The following is a 17,830-nucleotide window of genomic DNA, read 5'->3' as shown; positions in this document are numbered from 1 at the left end:
TGTGTGTACGCGAGCGGCGTTAAAACTTAAAAGACGCTTCACTGATAAGTGGAGAGACTACGCGGGCAAAGATCATCGGAAACTAAATATAACAATAATAATATATGTGTGCCGATAAGCTTGATGGACCGAACGACGTGTGTGTGTGTGTGTGTGTGTGTGTGTGTTAATTGATTCGGACAAAAAATATAGCCGATAATGTTCCAAATGATGTTTATTGAGCGGGAGGATGGGCGGGGATAAATTATTATTATTATTATTGTGATTTAGACGATTAGTGTGTTACAATATGGAGCAGACGAGCAGAATACCTATTAAGTTTATATTATTTTAATCACCGTTTCAGTTGGTCGGCAGTTGTGCGTTCGGTAGGTTCAGTATATAATATAATATATTGGACATCGGTTTACCGGGGCCTGCGAACGGTTTAGATTTTAAAATTTTAAACCGATTTTCGCGCGCCATCACGCGATTATTATTTCGCATTCCGTCGCGGCCCTGGGTGCAAGCGATCGAGGACCAAACGACGACAATTATAATATACCTATCATGGACTTGATCGAAGTGGCACCAGACCACAACGACGCTGCATTGGAAATGAAATGTGACTTGGAAGACGAGCCAGAGAATAGGGAGCGCGACGACGATTGTCTGGTATACGGCGTCAACGGAAAGCCACCGTCGTACCTGACACCGCTGTTGGCCGTACAGGTAAAAATATGCCAATATTACAAAAATATATAATTTGTTTAGATCTTCTTTTTTCATTAGCGATTCCACTGCTCTAAACGTAATGGTACCTAATACCTATTAATTATACCGACGACAATGCCTGTATTTTAGATTCTAGAATTTCAGTAAGGCTAAGGTATTGTTTTTTTAAATTTGATATTTTTGTTTTGGGGGGTAGAAAATTATTCATAATATCCCTAGCTAACACTCAAATACAAATGGGATTAGATTTTGAAAACAAGTTAAGAATTTTTGCGGTTTTTATGCCGGCATATAAAGAATAATATATTGAAACAAGCGAAGATTTTTCAAATGTTAAATGTTGAAAATACTTTCAAGGTATTAACTTACGATATAGTATCGAAAGTTTATTTTTATTTAAATGTACTTTTCAATTTTACCTAGTATAATATTATATTAATTTAATATTTAAGTATATTTTTAAAATAATTTTAATCGGTTAAAACTTAAAACTATAAAATAACTATCCACATTTTGTCTAGTCAACAATAATGTTGGTACTAACAGTATTTTAAAAATAATCTAATGTTTAACACATCTGCAATATAGGGTGACTCGGTAACTAGTTATAAATACCTATATATACCTATGCTTTATTAGTTATAGTAAAATAAATACATATATAATATAATGTGTGAAAATATGAATTAAGCAAGGACACACAAAAAATATATATTTATCATTATTGTTATATACGTTTTGCAGAACGTAGTGACCACTTTATGTTGTTTGATCTTCGTTTATAATATTTTGGCTCCAAAACTGTGCATTTTGCCAGAAGACCCGGCACGAGCACACTTGCTGGCCACGGCCGTCATTATGGCCGGCATCGGAACCGTGATGCAGACAATTTTGGGTGTCAGGTGAGCATATATTATAATATATATATTTTAATTAATTATTTTCATCGATCATATAGATTTAGGCCTACTAATATAGTTATAATATGTAAAGGTTAAAAAATATAATATAGTGATATATTTTAGATTGTGAAGCGTTGAATGTAATGATTTTACAAATAATATGTGTGTTTTTAAAATGCTTCATTTTTCTACTTCAGAATCTTTTCTGGTAGAAAAGGAAATTTAGTTGGTACTTAGGAATGCAAAAGTTTGCAAAGAAAAATTATGATTTTTACGTAAAACCAGTCAAATTCAAATTTTTACAAGATTGGATATATTCACTCGATTTCTCATGTAACGATTTTCTTATTCTACTGTAATTCAAAAAAAATAATAGCTGTAAATACTTGAAATTTACACCATACATATGCTTATTTTATCAAATCATTAACTTGATAAAATTTTCAAATTATTTTGACTCATTTTGAGCTGTTTACGGAAATTTTAGATTTTCCATTTTTTTTAGTTTATTTTAGTTGTTTGGTCAAAAAGCGTGATAACTCAATACGTGGCTTCTAATATATTGTTACAATAGCAGTTAAAAAATATTTAAAACACATATGCACACATTTTTTTTATAAGCATTTTAAGTTCGAAGTTTGACAAAATGTATGTAAATTAATAAAATTTAAAAATTATTGTGTAATTAAAAATGTATAAAATATTCAACTTGTATATAGCTATAATAATTAAAAATTTAAAATAAGGTTCCACTTGAACGGGTAAATAAATTAGGTACTTTATTCACAATAATATCATCAAATATACTTTGTAATATATACATTGCTCAGAATCGTTTTTCGTATACAATGATAGTATATCATTGAATTCAAATTTAACACCATCCATTTAAGTGACCCAATTATAACCTACTGTACAGCAGAGCGACACCCACCTGCCCACCTTTTTTCCTTTAAAATTAAGTTTTTTACCGTACCTTTATAACGCGTTATCCGAAATATTACCTTTAATAGAAAATACAATTGTTGTGTAAGTGTATCTAGTGCGTGTGACTGAAATATCTTTAATGGTCTTTTGTTTTTTATTTATCTAAGTTAATTGTAAATATTGTGACTTGATGCCTGGATATATATTTAAAAGGTTCTTAAATTATTTACAATAGTAAACAAGTAATATTATACGCCCTATATGTAAAATTTATTACGTATACCTACTTTATATTATTTATTTATACAAATAGCTATTAAACCATAAACTATAATGTAATGAAAAAAGAAAACTAAAATGATAATAATACTGTATATAGTATTATAGTTATTGTATTACTATCAGAACTGTCAGAACTAACTCCTTCTCAATTGCAATTTTTTTTACTTGGTATATTTGGTGACCATTTTTAATACCGCTCTTCAGCACTGTAGCTCTCTCTTACAGTTAGAGTCTAACTGATAGGTAAGTAAGTCAGATTATATTATAAAATGTATGTGTCATGCGATAAAAAAATCCTCCGTATATACTTATATTGTTATTAGTATTATACTATTAAATTATATTATATTTCACGTTCTTTAATAATGCAGAATGCTTGTATAGCATATTATTCTTATGACACTCTAATAAATATAATATTGAATAGGCTTCCGATCGTGCAGACCAGTGGATTTGTGTTCCTTTCCTGCACACTTCCCATATTGGATTTGCCGGAATGGAAGTGTAATAGCAACATCGATCTGTTCACGATGGGTCCCGAGGCCCGTACGCAGGTATGGCATCTCCGTGTTCGGAACATCCAAGGCGCTATGATCATCGTCGGTATCATTCAAATGTTTTTGGGATACTCTGGTAAGAATATATAAATAACATTAAAATCACTTTAGCATTAAAATAAATTTTCTGTACACTAAACATGGCCCGTCACGATTTCTGATTTCCCACGAGTTATAATGATTAAACCGGAAAACGCGATGAGACAATGTTGTAATACTGTTTAATATTATTTATTTTAATGTTTCACTGTGTAAGTTTATTAAACTGTCCATAGGTATATAAATTCCTTCTAAAACCAATCTAGACTTATAATTATGGGGAGATGCAAACATTATAAATCTGAAAAAAAAATCATTTCAAAATATTATCATAAACAAAATAAAAAATTTTCCACCATACCTATACATATATCTTATCACATGTGATGCAAGCAAATCAGCAATCACACTGGTTCTCATCTAAAAACTGTTCAGAACAAAACAAAAATAAATCTATAAGAGCTTCCAAGCTTTTCTTACCGTCTTGGCTCCCTTCACTATAACACCCTAAATTGAAACCTTATCAACTAATGAAATCGTTGGTAATCCTGCAAGATGCTTGAAGTGCAGATAATGTAGACTGTAGAGGCTACTTGCTAAACTAAAATATTATATTGACTAATAAATAAAAAAGAAAACTGATGTAATATCATAAATTGGTTGGTTTCTTTCACAATTTGTTCATGCATAATTTTACTCTGCTCATACTCTTATTTTACCAGCAAATACAGACTGTGCATACATATATAAAAAAAAAATAATAATAATAAAGGTTTACTGTTAACCGTGTCTATCCAGTATCCACCCACCCAAAAGTATCCGTCGCAAGCATATATTTTTGTACCTACCTTAATGTACCTACATAATAAATTCAACTTTTAAAATATAGGTAACTTCCTTTAGCATTAATTGCTTGGCTTAATTTGAGATATTTAGTTTGGAGAACATTTTTTGCCCTAGTAACGCGAGAGTCTATTATGATAAAACCCTGCAAAATACTGTCGGTTATTTCGAAAAACGCATGCGCGTTACCACTTACCAGTTGGTGCATTATAATTTATTTATAATTTTTTCATTATCGACTAAGCCTCATTGAATATACACAATCATTGTTTGTACAAATAGTACTGAGTAGATGAACCCGAACATTTGACCAGCATCTTTTTATATTTTTTTTTTATCAAATTGACGAGTTTAAATATACATTTTTTCCAAACAATAATTCTTCCTCCATTAAATATAAATATTAATTGACTAGATTATTTTATTTTCTATTGCCCTTTGGCCATTTTCGTCACATTTAATTACATAATTAATCGTTTGATATGATATTAGTCATCAGTTATTGTTTCTACGTATATACAGAACATATTAAATTAATATTATAATATGATAGTATTGACATTTAATACCATTGATCGTCAAATCGTCTTTACTTTTATATTTATTGAAACTAATATGATAATAGCATTGTCCTAACTCGTGAATAAATTATTATTGTGAATACGATTTTATACATTTTTAGTAAAAATGGTTTTCGGACTGCGGAAAATCGTGGATTATTCCAAGTTGTAGGTGTAGCTGATAGTCCATTATATAATTTATATTATATTATAATATTATAAATATTGGTAGTACAGAAAAACAGAAAATATTATTTTTTTTCCCCATCAATAATATAATAAATATGTACCTATATATGCTTACATATTATCATTATCCATAACACTTTCGTTCGAATTGATCGATCCACCTATTTAGAAAATCGTCTATTTACCTATACCCTAGATGTCATATATGTATGGGTTGAGCTCATCGTTATATCATCATTATCGGCGACACATTGTACCTATATCCGCCTGTTACACGTTGTTATAGCAAACAACATTTTAATTGTGTGCCGTTGACAACCAATCTGCAGACATCCAGACAGACTTAAGTATGGCGGCAACGATGATATTAATACAATTTTATACTACCTCAGTACTGTACGTATACAATATAATATGTTTATACACCTATATTATATTGTATTCAATATTGAACCTATTTCCGGTCATTTGGAGACCTCACCTATAATAACCTAACCTTTGTCGCCAAACAAAATAATAATAATAATAATATACAAAGGCAAGATTATAAGTGATGGCCGATAGGTGGGCGGTTAAAGGTTAAAGAGACTTCTTAATGTACACATTAAACACAATAAACATTAATATTCATTCACTTATTTTTTATTATTAAAAATTATGAAAATAATTTTAAATTACAATAATGTATTAAAGTAAAATATGTTTACTCGTTTCTTGAAAACCCTCATTTTAAAGTTTAAAAATAATAGACAATTCACGAGTGAATTATTATTTATTAATTATTGTCTTTGGCTTATTGTCATTTGATAATGCGCTATTGGTAGTGAACAACCACCTTGTCAGTTGCCCTTCATTACCATACACTTTTTAAATTGAAATAAAGTATATTCATACATCGATATACTGCAGGAATGTGTATAAATAATACCATATTGATGAATGGTTATAATTAATATACCAATAAAATAATGCGATACAAATATAATTTACATACATTGTGTCCAGGGAACAAGTGTCCTCGAATACCTCGGACCTATTGCCTATATGCCTTATATACCGTGGTAGATTTAGTGGGGGAGGGGGGGGGGGGTGTACCTACCGTTCCGAATATTGAACTTTATTATACATTTCTTAGATATCACTTATCACTTATCAGGTATCACGTAGAACTAAACGTATAAATTGTAGCAGAATTCTACCAAAAAATAGGTTAAATTTGTTGCTACCTCGAAATTGTTCATCGTGAAAAGTGCCTAAGCCCTAAGGAGCTTTATTGTTAGCACCCAACTTAAAAAAAAATGCTAGATTCGCCATCTGCCTACATACCTAGTATTATTAGTATATATAATATATTATGTAGGTAGGTACCTATATATTGTATAATATATTTATTACATAAATATTATATTAATATGATTATAATCATCGATTGTTATTTTTATTCTTGTCGTTATTACCTTGCAGGAATTGTCGGAAAATCGCTGAAATACATCACGCCGCTGACCGTGGTGCCAACCATGTGCCTCATAGGGCTGTCGGTCATCGAAAAAGGAGTGTTTCTCATGTCGGGAAATTGGACTACGGCCATCATGTAAGTTGTATACTTATATTATTATCATAAATAATATTTTAATATGTATAGTTACCTGAACTTACAAGTTACAACGGTTGATCTTTATACTGACTATATACGTTCTGCCCGATAAAATATAAAATATTGGGTTATCGACACATTATATCATTATATCAACATATTATCGATCATAATATTTAACCCAAAAAACGGGCTGTTGTACACAAAATAAAAATGTTCGTTTTTCAAATTTTAAAGTCATTTTAATGATGTTTAATATAATGTGCGTATACATTAATATAACTCAAAATACCGCGACGGCGTGACGTCAAACATCGATTAAAAAGCGTTTGGGTAGGGTTGTGATATTATTCGTATTGAAATATATTATAGCCAATTAGGTATTTAATGATAAAATTCTTAATAAGAATATTTTAATGTAAAATTAAATACATCAATTGTTTCCATTGAAAACTGTTATTATTCCTTTCGAATAGCTACAAGTTACAACTTTATTCCTCGCTTATTGAAATATTCGCATTATTTTTTTGACGTCACTTTTACAGTTTTATATATTTTAATACCTCTTCTTAATTGAAAACTAACGCTCTACATTTTAATAGATATAATTATAGTTATATTATAAGGCTATTAGTAAGTGAGGCAAATTGGAAATTTGGTATCGTGTATATTTTACATTTGTGTGTAAATATCACTTTTTAATCTCACCGTGGACAATATTTCCAAATATCTATTTTCTAATGACATAGAAAAAACTGTACCAGTACCCTCGAATTTCCTCCCATACATAATAGAAAAAATTATTGTAGGAAATTTGAGTGTCAGACCAGAGACATAGATGGTTTTTTTATTCGAATAGTCTAAATCAAAATCTATAAATCTGACTCGATCATCTGATTTGTTTGTTAGTGAAAACCTACCGCCATTACAGGAATTTTGACATTATGTCCTATTCAATATGTTTCCTATACGTTAAGTTTCTAATAATCGTTTTACAATCCTTATCGGTATACGCTTACGACATTTTGAATTTTAAATAACATAAAATATTTAGAAAACTGTTTAAAAATAAAAAATAAAAAATAATCATCAGATAAAATGAATGCATTTACGAAACACAGAAGAGATATAGTAATTATTTCTTAAAATTTCAGTATCATATGAACAATAAAAACCGTCGAATAGTGTTTTTATAATCAATTTTAACCTTGAGCATTTTTTTTTTTAAATTTTAACTGTGCGTGATCGAAATGACATTATTAATTTTAAGTATTATTAATAAATCTATATTAACATTCTTAAATTTAAACAAGTAATTTTCATATAATTATTATCATATAATCATATATGACGCTGTGACCACCAGTGTACTTTGTAAGATAATACTATTTGGTTAGTGGTGATAAATAATAAATAATAGTATATATTACATGCATATTAAACAAACAGTATTACATACAAATATTGGTATAACGTAACTTTATTCAGCACTGAATACGGATAATAAGAGTTATTTTCTTGACTTTGATCGATGACCTCAAATAACTACAATCGTATTAATTCACATGTTTTATTGTGTTTACAGGACGTTATTTTTACTGACAATATTTTCACAATATTTGCGAAAAGTTGCCATTTCCTTGCCAGTATACTCGTCTAAAGGTGGACTGTTCATAGTGCGGTTGAAAATTTTCGCACTGTTTTCGGTAAGACATTGATGATCTCCCGCGCATACGATGAACTTTGTTGTTTATTTATTAATTAAAATTTTTAACCAGATATCACTCAGCGTGGGCATTATGTGGATCGTGTGTATTTACATGACTTCCAAAAATAGTCTATTACCAACGGACCCGGCGAACACAGAATCGAAGGCTGGAGTATTGCGCAACGCACCGATGTTACGAATTCCTTACCCTTGTAATAAAATATTATTGGAAATTCGTATCAACATAATATTTTAAGAGTTCTGCTTAGAGATACAAAACGTGTTTCGGTCTTATCGTGTCAGTGGTATTAAAAAGTAAACTCTTTACTTTTTCTGATTAATTATATAGCACATTAATTAATGAATGGAAATCTAGGTGCCACTTGCAAACATAATTATATGCTATATATAATAAAATAATTATATATATAAAATACACCATATTACTACCTTAGCCAGTGGTGGCAGGATATAGGATTATATTTGAAGCAATTGCTTCATGTGTGAAATGGGTGGGTGGGTGGATAAATGTATATATAATCGTAAGACCACAATACAAATATCATGGCAAATATTATAATTAATAATTATTAATGGCCCCTGCTGCTAATTTTGGTTCAATGTGCGGTGGTAAAAATATTCTAAATATATACAATATGCTTCAAAGCCTCCACAATTTCACGCCGCCACTGCCCTTAGACCGCCAATCAATAAGAAAAAGAAAATAACTCGAGCTCTGTTCATGCACAAAATTTGTTGACGCGAATTATACTCGTACCTATACGCCTGTATTATTATACCAATACTAATTACTATACCTGTTTTTATAGTTCAATGGGGTTGGCCGACAGTTAGCTTGACGTCGATATTGGCCATGTTACCCGCGCTATTCGCCAACATTGTAGAGTCTGTAGCCAATTATTACACGTGTGCGAGATTTGCCAGTGAGTATATTATATTATGATGATATTATTATTTATTACCGATATACATATAGGAGCAATTTGGAGGGGGGTAAGAGGGACTTAGCACCTCCGAAAAGTTGTATTTTAATTGAAGTATTAAATCCTTTATTAATTATTTAATCTTCTAATAGAGTAAACGTTTGAAGAAATTTCATAAAGTTTAAAGAACGATTCATTATTCACGTGTTTTCCATAGTAGATAATCGGACACACCCACAGAACATAATATATAGGTTTAATAAAAGTAATAAAAATTAGTAATTACAATAATATATTACTGATAATATTTCAATTTGTCAAGAATATAGTTGATACTCGATAGTAGTGTTTTTTTTTTATAAATTTCCAATTTCGAATTGACGGTTACAATTATAATACGATATATTTAAGTACCTAAATGTTGTAATTTGTCTTGATAAAAATATTTTTAATTTTAGTAATTGGTAGAATAGGTAGATGTATTTATTATAATATGTACATTAAATGTAGGAAAGTGGGTGAAAAAAAAATGTATACTATAATGTTATATTATATTAAAATAAAGTAAAGCATTCTAAATGTATTTTAACTCGAGGTGTGGGGGCAGAGCCACCCATGGGTCAGTTTCATTTAAATATGTAAAGCCCCTCCAAGTGAAAAACTGATATTACGCGCGTTTAAGTTTACATGACAATTTTCAGCTTACTCCTCGCTCATCTAACTATCATCCAACTAAGATTAATATAACTAATAATAACTGCTAATTTTTTTCGAATTAAGAACATCACCAGTCACCTGCTAAAAGGCAATGGTGTGCGTGGTAGGAGATTTTTGAATTAAATAAATTACAGCTGTTCGCCGTTATCAGTCAATGATAATCATTTTAAATTTTAAACCGTATTCAACCACTTAGGTTTATGCGCATTTCACCGAAAGTTTTCTGAAATATATTACCATTTTACATAGTTTTTTTTTCGATTCAATAAATGATGGGTTGCGATGTTCTTGTGCGTACCCGATATCTATACGTACAATCTGATATAAATAAATTACATCCTTCCTCGTAACAGAAATCCTTGCATATTCAATATTGTGTTACCTATATGGCTATCTATATAATATATATCTATAGTAGATATAGTAAGTTAGTACCTAAAATGGTGTTAACAATACATATTTTAATCGTTATAAATAACTAATAAGCAAATGTGTAATACTATACCTATATATATGTACTTAATATTTAATGCGCGTCGGTGGCTAATTATTGTTGTAGATTTGACCAAGCCTCCGCCGAATGCGGTAAATCGGGGTATCGGCATCCAAGGTATCAGTACGATTTTTGCTGGTTTCCTTGGTACAGGTTCCGGCGTTAGTTCATCCAGTGAAAATGTGGGAAACATCGGCATCACCCGAGTAAGTATACCAGTAATAATAATAATAATATTTAATAACACGACGTCGTGTTATTTTATTATATTATCGTTTAAACTTAAAATATACTCTAGACAATGAACATCTGTGCACATAATGTTGGTATTGGCCCCCGTAGCGGATAATAAGTCTATCTCAAGCTACCAATGCACCTAACTAGTAACTACATTGACTACCAAGTCCATTGACTGATAACGCATTGTTCAAAGAATAAAAATTGTATGTTTTAAAATATTTTAGCTTATAAATAGGTATTTGGTATAAATGTATAATATAATAATATAATGTACTTAGTCAAATATTATGTACTAAACTATCATTACGTGTACCTATACTCATAAATCATAAACCAAAAATGTTATTGTTAGATTTTGTTATTAGTTATGGGTTGGTGTAAGGGAGGGGACGAAAACTGGAAGGCCCCCAAGGTAGTTTTCTGTTAAAAAAATTATTGGCTCCCATTGGTCACGTAGATTTAATTCGTATTTTTGCGCTATATGTGACGGTCCCGCCAGAAAATTAATGTATTAGTCTCGAGTTTCATACTATACATCATATTACGTGCGTATATATGTGTTTATATTATATTGTTTATTGTATGTATAGTATATATATAAAATACAAACGTAATCTCAAATCACATAAAACTATACATTAATATCGTCCGACAAGCTTATATTTATAATAATATAATATATTATAGGGGGGACAAGGTGGCCGAGCGGTCAACGCGACGGATTCGGCACAGCCGGTCCGAGTTCGATCCTCGACCACTGGGCGGCATTTTTCTCCGTGCAAGTCACGGTGTCCGGAGAACAAGTGCCGCCATCCCCCCACCCCGGGGCACGGCAGAAACCTACGGGTGCCCCATTAGAAATTCTGCCAAACACAACACACGTGTATCAACCTACCCAATATAAAACCTACAGTGCCCTCCCCACACCCAATGGCCTATGTTGCCGCGGGTTACCCAATAAAAAAAAAAAAAAATATATTATAATTGTAACATTATCCATGTCAATGGTTATCGCAATATATTATTTACTCCAGAAATCTGAACACTTATTGTTTTTTTGTGATACGGAGTAGGTAGATACAGTTGGGGACCTCGTCATAGCGTACTTTTTATACATATAGTCAGAAACGTCATATGTTTCAATAGCCACCTGCAAGATCATCGATATATTAGCTACCTATAAATTATTTCAGTACTGATTTTTTCGTTCTTTGATTTTTAGATGCTCGTTAAAATTAGAGCATTTAGAATAATAATTATCTTTACGATTGCAATAACTGAAACAAACGTGATTATCTAAACACGCGGTTAAAAATGTCTGTAGATTATATTTCGCTCATTCACCAGTGCCCTGCCCAGTGGTTTTAGTCAGCTTATATAATCTAACATATATGTTTTTCTCAAACATTTGTATAATCATTGTATAAATAATATTATCATACACAACAAACAACAACATTTTTTTAGTAAAATAAAATATAATGATTGGATTCTTGATATTGTGTGATAATATATCTATTTATGCTTCACAATCGTCCTTAGTGCACGCCAAGCGATAATATTTTAGCATCGAATAGGTCAGCATTTATCAAATGCAACTTTGGAAAAATAATATATGGTCGGTAGGTACACGCGATTGCAAACGATTATTTATTATAATATTATTTCAATTCTGTGCATGCACGCCGACTGTTAAAAATTTAAAAATACTTATAATTGTGAACTTTAATTATAATATAATGTGTATTAATTTTTTTTTCAAATTCTTATCAATCCATTTACCGCATTGTCTCTATACTTAAATTAATTTAACTTGTGTAATTAATTTACGGCAAAATAATAATTACAGACGATGGACGCTTTTAGTGGACAAACAACGTCCAACCCCGTTGAAACGAGATTATATATATTATTTTATTCCTACACTTAATAATTCAAACATAAATAATAACTAAGTATTATAAATTAAATTCCACACACGATGCGTTCATAAATATAATATTATATATTGTTGCGATTGTCGGGTTAAACAATAAGAATATAAACTAGAGTCTAGAAGTACTACAGTTATATTATGAGTGTAATATTATTTATAAGTTTATTTACTTGTACTATACAAAACAAGCAACTATTTATTTTACTTAATAATAATTGAATTTTATGTTCTTACATAATAATATAGTATCAGTGTAATTGTAATATAATTGTTAGTACATTTATCACATGGATGGAACTGTAATATTCTCCTGTAATATCGTCAACCATTTTCGCACTAGTAGCGTGTACTTTGGGTCACCTACTCGAACGGCCTTAAATTGTTATAGCATTTAAACATAATAATATTATTTTACAACACACACACACACACACACACGTACAAATACATCGTTCGTAGAATTTAAAAGACGTTAAATATAATATATAAAAAACAAAATCAGTAACATTCACAACGATTAATTTAAATGGTTTAATTCATCTGAAAATTTTTTATCGTGTCATATTTTCCGGTCGATTTTAACGGGGTTATGTATAACTGTATAAGCAATTATTTAAGCGACTGTTTTCGATAATAAAATGCTTGGAATTTAATAAATATTAAATAGCATACATTTAATCAATGATATTTTGCAATATAAAAAATATGGTTCGACCGATGGTGTTTGTTGTTTATAATCTTGTTACGCATTTGCATTTTTAAAATCAAACCACAGCCCACAGGAGTTAGGAAGTGCTCACATTTTTGCTAGGTGTTTAGGTCGTTTTAATGAAACATTTACGAGGTTTGCATTGGTTTTAACTCGTAAGTTATTTAGAAAATTTAAAAAGTACGTTGATCGAGCCATACGATAATGGCGTAAACCGTGGTGTTTCAGGTGTGCAGTAGAAACGTGATTGGACTCGCAGCCTGCATAATGATCGTCGCGTCTATGTTTACCAAATTCATCGCACTGTTAGTGACTTTGCCGGATCCAGTACTCGGCGCAATGACGTGTGTGATACTCGTGCTAATCGGAGCCGTAGGCAAGTATACCTATATTTAAATATAATTTATGTCATATTATGTATATGTGTAATGGTACCATTGGTATACCAATGGTTACCGTATCATACGACACCATAAACGTAGTGCTGTTTATTTTCAAACTCGATAGTACTCTTGTACTTTTACCGACTGATATTTTGCACTTATTTCGACGGAGGACTGCCCTTTGGTATATTATTGTGTCTATGTCACGTACGTGGTGCGTATACAGGAACATGACAAAACCAAATCACGTGTAGTGGTGTCTCTTACATTTACGAAATTTAAACGATTATTATATTATCATAGAAGTCAATGAAAATAATTTCCTTGGAATTGCATTTTCAATCAAAATTTTTCATTTAGCAAGCGTTGATTGAACCTGAAATATCACTTTCCAAACGTTTACCGTGGAATATGGATGTTCATTCCTTGTTACCAGGTATACATCATATAATATTGTCCCACACGTGAGAGATAATAAATTAAACCTTGGTGCATCTTATTACGCGAAATAGGTAATAAGTATAAATATAAACCACCTATTCTAACGGCGTTAGCGGACGCATGCTATATTATAATATTACTGAGTTATTCTTAAAGTTGTCTGCGTTTAAATATTATAATAAATACTTATAATAATGTTTTCTAAACACATTTTGTATTAAATAAAACCACAATGATGGTCTCGTGACACGTAAGTCATAACTAATTAATAATATACAAATATACTACTACTTTAAACTCAATAGTTAAAACTTGTTGAGAATTAGTTAAACAATTTAAGTGTTTTTGTATCGCATTATTGTTGACGATTTGAATTTTCCGAAAAAAATTATTAATAAAACTTAAAAAATCAGAAAACATTAAAAATGTTGATCGGAAAGAAACATAAAGGTATTATAGTAAGATTACTATAAAACTTATAACGTCTCTTTGTTATCAAACAATCAATGTTTTTTTACTGTTCATAATTAACTGTCTTATTTATTTATATTGTTTGTACAGCGCTGTCTAATCTACAGTTCATAAATCTCAACTCGTTAAGGAACATGTATATTCTCGGATTGTCAATATTTTTTGGATTGGTAATAATAATTGATTACAATACAATATGTTTAGCTGTTATGGTCGTCCGTTCAAATAGATGGACGGACACATAAATAAATAAAATAATGAACTATTATATTAATCTAAATTTTGAATTTATTTTACTTACAGGCGATTCCTAAGTACTTATCAACGGTACAAGGTAATACTATCAACACCAAATATGAAACCGTCAACAACGTCCTGATTGCGTATCTGTCCTCTGGAATATTTATTGGCGGATTTATCGGTTTTATTTTAGATAACACTATTCCAGGTATAGTGCAACTATATTATGGTGTATTTATATTTTATATGCATAGGAACTACCCAATACCCATGTTAGGAATTTGGGGGGGGGGAGTAAACTCTCCTGATTCTTGTAACCAGTTACCTAACTCTCCAGGGTCAACATTATTTTTATCTGAAGGAATTATAATTTTTATTATTTACTATAATGCAATTGAATGCAACTAATAATTGTTTTATTTTATTAGTATTTCAGCAATAATTATAGCTTACAGCTAACGAAATTAATTTATATTATTATTTTATTATTCTCTATAATTTATGTAGGTACTTGGATTTCTTCAACATATTATATTCTATATTATAATGATACAATTATATTGTAGAAACGAAGCTTTTTTTACAGACTTGGGAGAGTTTATATATATACCCTTCGGCATTCACTCTCAAGGTAGGTAGTACTGAAGTAGACCCGGGAGGGTTTACATGTCATTAAAATTGCGAGAGTCACCCCGGAAATTGATGGGGGATTACGTGAGAGTCTAGGACCTTAGATTTTTTTCAAACCACACCATGAGGACCAAGTAGTTCACGAAGAACCACCAATCTCCATGATTATAATTGATCAGTAATTACAAATATTAAACCCTCCTTGCAGTTGTAAATATCCGCCTGTGAAACTTCACTATATAATATATTCGTATAGACGCCTATAAACCACAGACGATTATGTGATATTAGTATATTACTGATATTACATATTAATAAATTATAAATTATAATCAATAATCAATAATTATAATTATAATAACTACTTTATTCAACACGTTACGCATTATTTTACACATATCTAAAAATCTATTGTTTCTTATTTAGTTATTTTTTTTATATGCTTGTTTAGTCGATGACGATGACGCGATGAACAGTAACGGGTACCACAATCCCAGCGACGAACTCAAGTTTTCCAACAAAACCGACGACGAACAAGTATACAAGATTTCAGATCACCTCTACGATAAAATTAATTATTGTTTAACAATTTTCATCTAACACACGTAATATTATTACGTTATAGGTACCTGTGTTTATCGATAAAGCCCAATACATATTATATACTATGTATAATGTACCTATATTCGATTGACTGATCACAATTTTTTATTTTAACCATTTCATACTTACATTATTACTGTATTATATGTTTGTGTATTAATTTAATTTTTTTAATTTTTATCATGTTTATGTATTAACTAAATGTAATAGTATTGTAAAGTTCGACGACTGCACGCGCTTGATTCGTTTCATGACGTGACAGAACTATCTATTTCCTGTGTCTATTTAAATATAATATTATATATATGTTTTGATAGCGATCGAATTTATATGTTATAATAATATAGACTAAAACATCATGGTAGTCCGCAGATCCGAGGTGAAGTTTAGGGTTGTTATAATAAATGTCTTTCACACAACAATGTCGGTAAAAATGAACATTATCAAGTATTATACCTACATGCAGCTTGTAGATTTAATCAGCCTGGGAAAAACCTTTCGAAGGAGCCGAGTTGAAGATTCTAGAACCTCTTCTTTTATATAATAGTAATTAATACCGTACTGGTAGTAAAAAGATTTTAAACATATACCTATAAAAAAAATTATAGTAATAATAAATGGCCATATCCATAGTTAAATTTTTTGAAATATCTTACAATAGAGATATGGTATATCAAAAAGTATCGAATTTATAAATGGGAAAAGGACAAGAAGACTTCGGGACAGTAAGACCGCGTGGTCTTATTGTCACTCTTTTTCCACCTTTGGTCTTATTGTCTCAATTTAATTTTACAAACACTGGACAATAAGACCGGTGGTCTAGTTGTCACCATTGAAAAGGTTTTAATGCCAACAACAAATATTATTCTTTCATTTATTTGATCTTAAATAGTCAAATAATTAAATACTTAATATAAAAAGTTTGAAGGTCTAAAATTTTATTTGTTCCAAAATTGAAGTTTTGCGTTCATTGAATAATAATTTTAATTCATATAGCCTGTGAATAAGAACTAACGTAACTACTTTTAATAGGTAGCACATAGGCTGTTTTTTGTTGACAAATTTTGTTTAGGTACCTGAAAAAAATAAGAAAATGTATGTCAACGCTACATAATAATATAATTATGGACTTACCCAAATTAATAATGACTAATTTAATACTGCGAACGCATGTGTATACCTACCGTAAACGTTTTTAACATAATAACTGCGATATGTGGTCTAGACAAGTTCTTAAAACCGTACAAAAACATTTCACTGCCTACCTATAAAATTTTTATAATGTAGTATTGAGTATATAATATTTTAACCGTTGGGTATATATTACTATATAGTAGTATATTATATCATCTGATAGTTGGTGCTTGATGTGACATTGATGTACCTACCTATTATATTATATATTATTGTATAATTAAAAATTATAGTATGTTTTATGCGCATCATCGTGTTGTACAATAAAGCGATTCCATTTTACATAATAGAACCACTCGATATTTGGAAAAGTTTAAGAAATAATTGGTAACCCGAAGGCCTATGTCGCCGAAGGTATTTTATTTAAAAAAAAAAAAAACAAAAAAAAAATAAATAAATACCTGGTTACCAAAAATTATTTATTATTTTATTAATTATCGAACTTAACTTTGGGATTACCTATAAACTATGCCTATTACCTATGGTATACTATCTATACTCAATGCTATTACCT

General features: G+C 30.2%; 1 protein-coding gene across 1 annotated transcript; it reads left to right on the top strand.

Annotated features, from left to right (window-relative positions):
- Nucleotides 1-311: 311 nt before the first annotated feature.
- On the top strand, nt 312-16,436 carry LOC132952932 (solute carrier family 23 member 1-like). The gene is made up of 12 exons (XM_061025450.1): nt 312-711; nt 1,459-1,616; nt 3,253-3,458; nt 6,478-6,604; nt 8,193-8,313; nt 8,386-8,527; nt 9,146-9,259; nt 10,536-10,675; nt 13,583-13,730; nt 14,740-14,819; nt 14,953-15,097; nt 15,971-16,436. The coding sequence occupies exons 1-12, from the start codon at nt 550-552 to the stop codon at nt 16,117-16,119; spliced, it is 1,692 nt and encodes a 563-aa protein (XP_060881433.1). The 5' UTR covers nt 312-549; the 3' UTR covers nt 16,120-16,436.
- The last annotated feature ends 1,394 nt before the right edge of the window (nt 16,437-17,830 follow it).

The sequence above is a fragment of the Metopolophium dirhodum genome, chromosome 9 (assembly GCF_019925205.1).
Source record: "Metopolophium dirhodum isolate CAU chromosome 9, ASM1992520v1, whole genome shotgun sequence".
Lineage (NCBI taxonomy): Eukaryota > Metazoa > Arthropoda > Insecta > Hemiptera > Aphididae > Metopolophium > Metopolophium dirhodum.
The sequence above is the reverse complement of the archived record's forward strand: the minus strand, read 5'-3'. Positions and strand labels throughout refer to the sequence as shown.

Bases quoted from the DNA above. Each gene is read 5' to 3' on its own strand.
- LOC132952932 (XM_061025450.1), top strand. From the start codon at position 550: ATGGACTTGATCGAAGTGGCACCAGACCACAACGACGCTGCATTGGAA. The intron at 712-1,458 runs GTAAAAATATGC...TACGTTTTGCAG, and splicing joins CACCGCTGTTGGCCGTACAG to AACGTAGTGACCACTTTATG. The intron at 15,098-15,970 runs GTATAGTGCAAC...ATGCTTGTTTAG, and splicing joins TTTAGATAACACTATTCCAG to TCGATGACGATGACGCGATG.